This window comes from Copadichromis virginalis, linkage group LG3, assembly GCF_057382275.1.
Source record: "Copadichromis virginalis isolate Kocher_CV1m ecotype Utaka linkage group LG3, C_Virginalis_male_GT1.1, whole genome shotgun sequence".
Lineage (NCBI taxonomy): Eukaryota > Metazoa > Chordata > Actinopteri > Cichliformes > Cichlidae > Copadichromis > Copadichromis virginalis.
This window is the reverse complement of record NC_140620.1, coordinates 1,727,176-1,737,202: the sequence shown is the minus strand read 5'-3', so window position 1 is coordinate 1,737,202 and position 10,027 is coordinate 1,727,176. Positions and strand designations below refer to the sequence as shown.

At 42.4% G+C, this 10,027-nt stretch overlaps 1 protein-coding gene across 1 annotated transcript; it reads left to right on the top strand.

The window, feature by feature from the left end:
- Positions 1-229: 229 nt before the first annotated feature.
- LOC146712250 (uncharacterized) lies at positions 230-6,330 on the top strand. Its single transcript, XM_085451962.1, has 6 exons — positions 230-349; positions 613-654; positions 3,688-3,942; positions 4,030-4,266; positions 4,350-4,562; positions 4,640-6,330. The coding sequence occupies exons 1-6, from the start codon at positions 262-264 to the stop codon at positions 4,714-4,716; spliced, it is 912 nt and encodes a 303-aa protein (XP_085308088.1). The 5' UTR covers positions 230-261; the 3' UTR covers positions 4,717-6,330.
- The last annotated feature ends 3,697 nt before the right edge of the window (positions 6,331-10,027 follow it).

Sequence of the window (10,027 nt, the reverse complement as noted above, 5' to 3'; positions counted from 1 at the left end):
TGTGTCAATAGAGTTGAATAATGTCTCTGTTTGGCAGAACAGGATCTGTACTCACACACCAGGAGGAGGTCACTTGTTATGATTAAGATGCAGGATTACATGGAAAAAAGATCATTTAATAATGAACTTGTGATGTTGGTGTAACAGAGGGATTCTTCACTTGATGCCTGATTTTGTGCAGGTGCGTTCTGACTGAGCTCAGTCAGACGAGTAGTGAAAGCGTGGAGCAGAGGGAAGTGTTGAGTGTGTAACAGGGAAGTGATGAAGCTGAAAGCATCTCTGCTGCTCAGGCTTCAGACTCTCAGTCGTCACTCAGACATGAAGACTGCGTCCGTCTGTCTGCTCCAGGGTGAGTGAACATCCTTACAGCTTCATCCAACACGCGCTCAGACAGCACGTCTGCATGAGTGCATCAGGGACACTTCCACTGATGTATCACCTGAGTATCTGCAGGCACATGAGCTCAGTACCTGTTCTGCTCAGAGTCGGGATGAGGTTCTTGGTTCTGGTTTTCCTTCAGTCGAGGAACATAAAAATCCTAAAACAGCATCATTTCTGAACTGAGCTTTCATTGACCTCTGACCCTCAGTGACCTCTGCCCTCCTGTTGCAGGTGTGTGTGTGCTGCTGCTGTCTGCACCGACTGTTTCTGCAGGTGAGTCTTTTCTAAGTTTATATTTATGATTTCAGGAGACAGTCTGCAGTCATTCCCAGTATTCAGATCTCTGTGACAGAACAGAGTGCGTTTCATATAAACTGAGCCAATACTAAATGTTTGTCTAACAGCAGTAATCACACTCAGTTACATGTAATATAGAGTAGTTACATGTTTCCAACATTACTCATTTTTACGGAGTTATTCATTCTTTTGGAAGTGCCGTAAAATTCTAATTCTTCATATAAGTTAGAAATCTTTTTAAATATGGCCTTTTTCATTGGTTGTGAATGGCCTTATGCACAATGTTCTCCACCAGCTGTACTTTTTCCATTAATACATTTTTACTGCTTAAAGTCTTTAAAATAAACTGTTCGCCGGTCTTAATCTTAAGGAAAGCCCTTTGAAGAGGTCCCTCATTGACCCTGTAGTCACAGACTTACAGTAAGTTGTAGATTTTGTGGATAATTTACCAGAGTAAATATCCGTCTGTCATCACCCTTGTTTCCACGTATCACGATCGTTCACAGATGCATTAAAGAACAACACATCCACCCTTATTCACAATATAATCTGATATTTTTGCTAATAAGGGTTAAGCATAAAACATCCTGGCTTTTACTTTTTGTATTATGACGTACGTATAATAAATGGTTTGTAGGAAAAAGTCCAAATTTATAAATATCAACAGTGTTAAGACAGAGATGATTAAAATAAGCAAACATTTTGTTAATAAGTTTACGCAGGCACGGTCAGTCATTCCATGTCACATAACACGGACCTTAAATAAGGATTTTTAACTTCATATATCAAATACTTTTCAAGATACTTAATAAAAATATCACATTGCAAAAGACACATAGTGACTGAATCGTACTGTACATTAAACATAAAATTCTCAGACACAAAAATAAAGAAACTTTCCTGCATGAATTAGTGCGACTGCAGTGATGCAGACACTGACAGATGCCGGTCCGTCATGGTGAAGAGAGAGCCGTTGATTTATCAGTCGATCTGCATCCCTACCCTCACCCATTCTCACAAACTCTGACTTTGACCGAAAGAATAAGATTGTGGATGCAAACGATGGAAATGAGTTTTCTCCAAGGTGTGGCTGTCAGAGAACAATTTCCTGCAGACTGATTCTTTGCTGATTTAGAATACATTTGCACAATAATTGCAAAAGACAGCCAAAGAAAAAATTAAGTTATTTTATTTACATTTAGCTTTGACTCAAACTCAGAATACGAATATCTGACGATGTGTCAGAGGCATGTGTGGTCCTTTAAAATCTGCCTGTGCCTCAAAACTACGTACTGATTGTACTGATTTTTAATGGTCTTTAAAAGTTCTTAAACAAAGCTCTTCCACTCTTATGCTGATGACACATACACATTTTTGACAGTTATAATTGATGATTTACAGATTTATAGTCTTTAATACTAACTGTCGAAACATTAATGGCCACAGAGGTTATTTTTATTGACACACTTTAGTTCCATCTCTGGTTAACTGAGCCATACTTTATGTGTGTTGGTACATTTCTCACTATATTTTGAACTAAATGAGGTAAAAACCGTGCTGCACCAGTTGCAGGCATGACAGAGTGGCTTGGCCAACCCCCATTAAAAGGGAGTTGGAGTATTCGAAGCGTGAGGTGACAAAGCATGGATCACAGTTTCCAAGTTCATGCCTGGACAGAAAGGGCTTTAGCTTCGATCTGACGTGATAGAATGAAGATTTCACCACCCCATTTATGTGGCCATCAAAACTAAGTGCAGTGTCGATTTTTACCCCAAGATTAGTAACAGAGCTCTTCAAGCGAGGGCTCAGAGCAGCAAAGTGAACATTTGGGATACCAGAAGAACGATTGGGACTGAATAAAATTGCTTCCACTTTTTGTTCATAAAAATGTAAAACATTTAAATCCATGATTTAACTTTGCTAAGACAATCAAGCAGGAGTCCAATCGATGAGCTATCAGAGTGATTGAAAGGTAGATCAAGCTGGCAATCATCAGCATATAGATGAAATGAAATTTCATGTTTTCAGAAAATCACACCAAGTGGCAGGAGATACAATGGAAACAGTAGTAAAGTGTTCCTGGGTGAGATGTGGACATGCCAGGAACACCCAGGAGATGCTCTGGAGGCATCCTGGTCAGATGCCCAAACCAATGAACACAATCTGTGACAAAGGGCAGCCCTGGCAGAGTCCAACACCCACTGGGAACGAGTTCCACTTATTGCCAGCTATGAGGACCAAGGTCTTGTAACGGTTTTATGAGGATCTAATGATCCATAGCAATGGGTCGACTAGTGGACGGACTCTCCTTTCCAGCACCCTGCCTTATACAGCACTAACTAATACACACACTAACTAATACACACTCTAACTAATACACACTCTAAGCAGAATGGTATTCTGACAGTTGGCATGGTGGTGGAGGTTTGGCATCATCACCAAACACCACGAAGGTCAAGAGTTTGAGTCTTGTTAGATTAACTGACAGAGGTGGTCCACCTCTCCCTGAAATTCAGGGTAAACGTTTTGTAGGTCTCCCAGGTTTCAAGGATGTTCCTTAGAGGGCAAGCCAAATTTCTGGATGAGAACTTAAGTGGCAGTCTTCTTCATGTGTCGTCCTCTTCGTCTTCTATTGGCTGCTGCTTTAGCTGGTTCCACAGGAGGTCATCTGCCTCCATCTCATCCTATCACAACATCCTCCTCGGTCACACCAACCCTCTGCACGTCCTCCTTCAAGACATCCATGAACCTACTCTTTGGGTTTCTTCTTTTTCCCCTGGCATCTCCATAGTTACCATCCCCCACCTATCAGTTGTAGTCAGTCATGCCAAGTAAAGAGTTAATTGGTCTGCATCCTGTCAAATTCAAATTACCATGGCAACCATGCCCATGTGAGCTGGCTGCACATTTGGATTCTGGTTTTGATGCAGGTCGGTGTGAAGTTTGATGATCATCGTGACACTGGTCCTCTCCTCTTTGGTGGTGATTATCTGTCTGTCTGTCCTCCAGTGTCTCTGTCTGTCAGTCCAAACCTTCAGCAGGTCTTCAGTGGATCTTCAGTGTCTCTGAGGTGTGTTGATGATGGACAGACAGCTGATGGATGGACAGTGAAGATGACCAGCGGAGGTCCCACTGAGGACTGTGGAGCAGCTGAGATGAGTGGAAGTTTGTGTGTTTTGGATCGTAACTCGTCCTACGGTGGAACCTTCTGGTGTGAAAGCTCATCTGGACAGCAGAGCGATGAAGTGTCCATCAGTGTTTCAGGTACAGTGAGATGTTCCAGCTGTGTCTCTGTCTCTGTGTGACTCCAATCTGATGGTGGAAGTCTGTCTCTGTTTACCTGCTATTCAGAAAAAGGTGTGATCCTGGAGATCCCTGCACTTCCTGTGAGACCAGGAAGTGATGTTACTCTGCAATGCAAGAAGAAGAGTGGTGAAACAGTTCCATCTTTTTTCTTCATGAATGGACGTCTCCTTGGGTCTAAAGCAGAACACGTTATCCCTAATGTCAGGCACTCTGATGAAGGTCTCTACTGGTGCGCTTCTAACACATTTGGATCATCTCCTCAGAGCTTTCTGAGGGTCCGAGGTCAGAACACTGACATAACTCCGTGTTTAAAGACCTGACCTGCTGAGCTGACTCATTAACCTGTTTCATCATGTCTCCTGCAGGGTCTCCTATAACTACTCTCAGAAAGTCCGTCCCTCCACCTCCAGTTTCTGAGGCCAGTTCTTCTCTGTCCACTCTTCCTCCTCTCACCAACTCTTCCTCCCCTTCTTCTCCCTCTGTGTCTTGGATCAGAGTCGTCTGCCACCTGTTGGCCTTTTGCGTGTATTGCATCTGCACCATCCTGCTCCTGTCCATCTGCTGCAGCAGGAGCTCAGGTACAAACTCAGGCAGATACTCACAGAAACACTTTGATCACGTCAGCACTGTCCTGATTTCTCCACTCTGCCCACAGGTAACAAACATGATGTCTCCATGGAGATGCCATTGGATGTTGACGAGCATGATGACACCACTGAGCATTATGTTTGAGCGGACGGATCCTCTGATAGAATTAAATGTTTCTAAAGCTGAAAACTCTGAAGTCCTCACTCTGAGTTTCTCAATCAGAACCTGATCTGTTCACTGATCGATCAATAACCCTCAAACTACTGATGAATTACTGAATTATTGGATGAAAGCTTTGTTTGACATTGTTAGCATCTTCAAACATTGAAATCTCTGTGCACCTCTCTCAAGTTATTTACTGCATTTCATTTATTTACCACTGGTTCCCAACCTTTGGGAGCCACGGCACATATTTCACATTAGAAAAATCACACCACCAACAAAAATATCACAGAAAGTATATTGATAGTTTTTCCCTGCACACCAGGTACAGTGGTATCGGCTCGGTTTGTCTCCAGTGAACCTGTTGTACTTTCTTCTGACTACTACTCCTGCTAGGACCTTCATCTGCGTCTGAGTTTTCTCCAGGACCAGGTCCGATTGTTTTACTGCCAGTTGGCAACTCATTTAAATAGAGCTGGTAGTTGTACTGCCCTCTAGTGGAAGAGAATGTAATTGTTCCACCCGTTACTCGATTACTTCGAGGACTAATCAGGTGGAACCAGATAATCGTTCACGGCACACCTGATCATTTCTCAGGGCACACCTATGTGCTGCGCCACAGTGGTTGGGAAACACTGGGATATATGGTATCAAACACTGGGAGCGTTCACCGGCGTTTTACAGAATGATGGTGAAAGAAACGGTTGATGCACTTTGAGTTCTTCAGCTTTGTTAAGGTTTTATTTTAATCAGCAGGAGAAAAAAGCCATGTAGTTTTAGGAGATTATCATATTTATTACCAATCCCAGGTTTCTGCCACGGCTGACTAAATACAGTCAATCCAGCAGTGTGCACGACCTCTTTAAAAAAATGATATTTCAATGCTCAGATCCATGAATTTTCAGTTCCATGGATAAAACGATAAAATTAAACCAGATTGTATTCCATTAAGATTCCAAATTACAGTTTTTTACTTTCATCCCTGAAGAGGAACTTTGTGTTTTTGAGTTTTGTTGAGATGTCCAGTGTGCCGGCTCAAATTTGGATTTATAAAAAACAAATTCAGATTCCAAAAGGTAAAAAAGGAAGAGAACTCAGCAAAAACGAGGGTTAGATGACAGGAGGTTTAATAAGTGTTTTGATCAGTGTTTGTGGAAGCTCCGACAGAGTTAGTTCAGTTCTGAAACTTTACTGTGGCCTCACAGCTCTTCTTCTACTGTGTCATTGAAGAACCTTCAAACTCTCTGAGCTGGTTTTCCTCCTCAGCCCTGTTTGATGACAGAAAGCACCAAACTGTGTCCTAATCTCACTTCATTATTTATCAACTTGTTTCTTTACTAACCAACAAATTATTTGAACATGTCAGCAAATAGCAGATTGAAGAAAAGCAAAATAATAACTTTAACTCCAAGTGTCTCATATTTGATGCGTGAGTTTTTCACACTTCTACATCGTCATTTTACATTTTACATAATAACCTGCTGGATGCAGCAAATGTGATACAAATTAAAACTCACATAAGCAAAAGAATGTTACATTTTTAAGTTCTGTTTTTTATGTTTCGTCAGAAGGTTCAATAAACATTCAATAAAAAAACTTTTTTTTCTGGTGATTATTTCATAGTTAATGGTTTTAACGGCACAGGAGCTAAACAAAAGTCATCAAAGGTCAGCATGTAATGACATGAGTCAACATCACACTGCTCTGTGACGTCTGTGACATCACTTCCTCTTTTGTAAAGTTTTTTTTTTTCATTTAAATGTTCCATTCAGAGTTTAATCATTCACTTTATTTGGACACTGTTGATTTGTTTCACACAGTCTGCTCTGTGTGGTGACTTCAGCCTTCTGTGAGTTTTTATTAATACACTCACAGTGCACATGTCAGTCAGGCATCTGTTTGTCTTCCCAATAAACACGTTAGAAAGAGACCAAACCAACAAAACCTCCGCTTCAAACACTAAATCCATCCATTCTCCTCTGCTTATCTCTGTCGGGTCACTCGAGCCCTCCTTTATCCCTCGTTTCAAACAGCTTCTGGATGTTACCTGGTAACTGTCTTCTATGTCTTTTAATATTATCATCTAATAAATCCTTAAATTTCATTGCATTGAATTGAATAAATGATGAATTTGTTGACTTTAGGATTAGGATTCAACTTTATTGTCATTACAAATGTATAAACAGAGACTGAAATATAGTTTGCATCTAATCAGATGTGCAAGAACAGTAAGTGCAATAAGAGCAGATTATATGCAGATAAGGATAGTGTGAAAGGTGGGGACAGTTATGAACAGAGTATGTACAAATAAGCTAAGTATACAGATGTTTATATTGCTATACAAAAAGCAAATATACAGATGTAGTACGGACAATGTACAGATATACAAGTCAAGTGGCTTTATTGTGATTTCAACCATGTGCAGTGGTACAGTACAGAGTAAAATGAGACAGCTTTCCTCTGAGACCCTGGTGCTGCACATGACATATAACAGACAAACACACGACTACGTAAAGTGCAATGTGCAAAAAATTGCAAATAAACAAGACAACACAGTGCAATGGAAATGTGCAAAATGCTAAGTATTTTGAAAAGTAACTTGGTGTGTGTGTGTGTGTGTGTGTGTGTGTGTGTGTGTGTGTCAGTCCAGTCTCTGCGTGTCTGACGACACGACTATGTCAGTGTCCTAAAACTACAGCAACTTTATCATGTTTTTTCAAGTTTTTCAAAGTAAAATGATCCAGCTGATGTTTGTCTCGGGTCTCCTGGCACCGCTTCACAAATATTGCTGTGAAACTTCATTTGTTATATTTTTTTGTGAATATTTAATGAGTGATTTCCTAATATTAAACATTTTTTCCTAAGTGAAGAGAGAGGTGAATAGCATGTGTTACAATCAAAGCAGTTTACTAACAGTCACCAGCTCACGTTCCATGGGATCCAGAAGCTGCTGTAAATGTTCCTGACTACAATAAAGTTGTGTCATCAGCAAAGAAGATACACCTCAGAGACATGAGACTGAACATTAACCTGTAATAAATAAACAAACATGGTCCAAGCACCGAACCGTCTTTGGATGAGAGTGCAGAAACATGAGTGAGACTCCTTTATAATCTGGTTATTTCTGCTTTAACAGCAATGATAAAAGGAGGAACCATCAGGACGCTGCAGCTGCTTCACTCCAAAAACTCTAAAATGACCTGTAATGATACCGGCAGGAAACAGTCACAAAGAAACCCAACAGAGTGGAACTGATCTCAGCAGCTGGACGTCTATTTTAGCTCTTCTGGAAACAGCTCAGTCAAACCTGAAGTGACAAACTGGGACTTCTGCTTTTCATGCACAAACTGCTTCCATCCTGCCCGTGAGCTGCCTGTGAGGCCATGAACCTGCTGCTGTGATCTCACACACACACACACACACACACTATCATTTTATTCTGTCTTTGCACATTGCACTTTATGTCGTCCTGTGTTGATTGTCTGAGGTACACCTGTGCACTACTCATGATGTCAGATCAGCATCCTGATGTGGCACACCTGTGAGGTGGGATGGATTATCTCAATATAGCAGATGTGCCCACTACCACACATTTGGACTGATTTGTGACCACTGTTTGGGAGGGATGGTTATATTGTGTATCTGGAATGAATTTTAGGTCTCTACGTCCATCCCATGGGGAATGGGAGCAGTAACAAAGGTGTTGCGTTTATATTTTTGTTCAGTGTATATATACACACACACACACACACACACACACACACACACACACACACACACACACACAAATATATAAATACAGAGACAAATATAAATAAAATATACAAAGGGGATAAATAGAATAAATAGGAATAAAAAATAAAAATACAAGTGAATTGCACATTTCAAGTATTGAGTCTATTGCACTGTTGACTATTAACAAAAGTATTGCACAAGGTATTGTACAGTGAGGTGAAGAGGCACTACAGCTTAGTTGTTCCCCCCTCCTTTGTCCTCCTGTTTCCCCTCCCTCTCCCCTCCAGAGAGGAGTTAAACAGTCTGATGGCGTGTGGGACAAAGGAGTTTTTAAGTCTGTTAGTTCTTGTCTTGGGGAGAAGCAACCTGTCACTGAACAGACTCTTCTGGTTGTTAATGGCTGTGTGCAGAGGATGCCCAGCATTGTCCATAATGTCCATCAGTTTCTTTAGTGTCCTTTTCTCTGCCACTGTCACCAGAGTGTCCAGCTTCATGCCGACCACAGAGCTAGCCCTCCTGATCAGTTTCTCCAGCCTGGATGAGTCCTTCTTTGCTGTGCTGCTCCCCCAGCACACCACAGCATAGAAAAGTACTCCAGCAACCACCGACTGGTAAAACATCCTCAGGAGCTTCCTGCAGATGTTAAAAGACCTCAGCCTCCTGAGGAAGTACAGTCGGCTTTGGGCTTTTTTATACAGGTGCTCTGTGTTGCATGACCAGTCCAGTTTATTGTCCACCCACAGCCCGAGGTACTTGTACTTGTTGACCACCTCCACCTCCTCCCCCTCTATCTGAACTGGCAGTGGACCTTCTCTGGACCTCCCGAAGTCCACAACCAGTTCCTTAGTCTTTGAGGTGTTGAGTTGCAGGTGGTTTGTGTGACTCCATGCGACAAAGTTCCTCACCAGACTTCTGTACTCCTCTTCCTGATCATCCCAGATACACCCCATGATGGCCGTGTCATCTGCAAACTTCTGAATGTGGCATAATTCAGAGTTGTAGCAGAAGTCAGAGGTGTACAGGGTGAAGAGAAGAGGGGACAGCACAGTTCCCTGTGGTGCTCCTGTGCTGCTGACCACAGTGTCAGACGTGATGTCCTTCAGCCTGACGTACTGTGGCCTGTCGGTGAGGTAGTCGGAGATCCAAGCCACCAGGCAGGGGTCCACCTCCATCCTGTTCAGTTTTTCCTGAAGCATACAGGGCCGGATGGTATTAAAGGCACTGGAAAAGTCAAGAAACAGGATCCTGACCGTGCCTTTTCCCCCATCCAGGTGTGAGTGGGCTCTGTGTAGGAGGTACAGGATGGCATCCTCCACTCCGACACCCGCCTTGTATGCAAACTGTAGTGGGTCCTGGGCATGTTGTACCTGTGGTCGGAGGAAGTTGAGGAAGAGCCGCTCTAGAGTCTTCATAAGATGTGACGTCAGTGCCACCGGTCGGAAGTCATTCAGCTCATTGGGCCGGTTCTTTTTGGGGACCGGGACGATGCAGGATGTCTTCCATAGGGCGGGCACTCTCCCCAGTCGCAGACTGAGGTTGAAGACTCGTTGTAGCGGCT

What these genes read in the sequence shown, in the direction of transcription:
- LOC146712250 (XM_085451962.1), top strand. Translation starts at nt 262, where the DNA reads ATGAAGCTGAAAGCATCTCTGCTGCTCAGGCTTCAGACTCTCAGTCGT. An exon ending in GTCCGTCTGTCTGCTCCAGG is followed by an intron (nt 350 to 612) that starts GTGAGTGAACAT and finishes CTCCTGTTGCAG; the next exon opens with GTGTGTGTGTGCTGCTGCTG. An exon ending in CTGCTGCAGCAGGAGCTCAG is followed by an intron (nt 4,563 to 4,639) that starts GTACAAACTCAG and finishes CTCTGCCCACAG; the next exon opens with GTAACAAACATGATGTCTCC.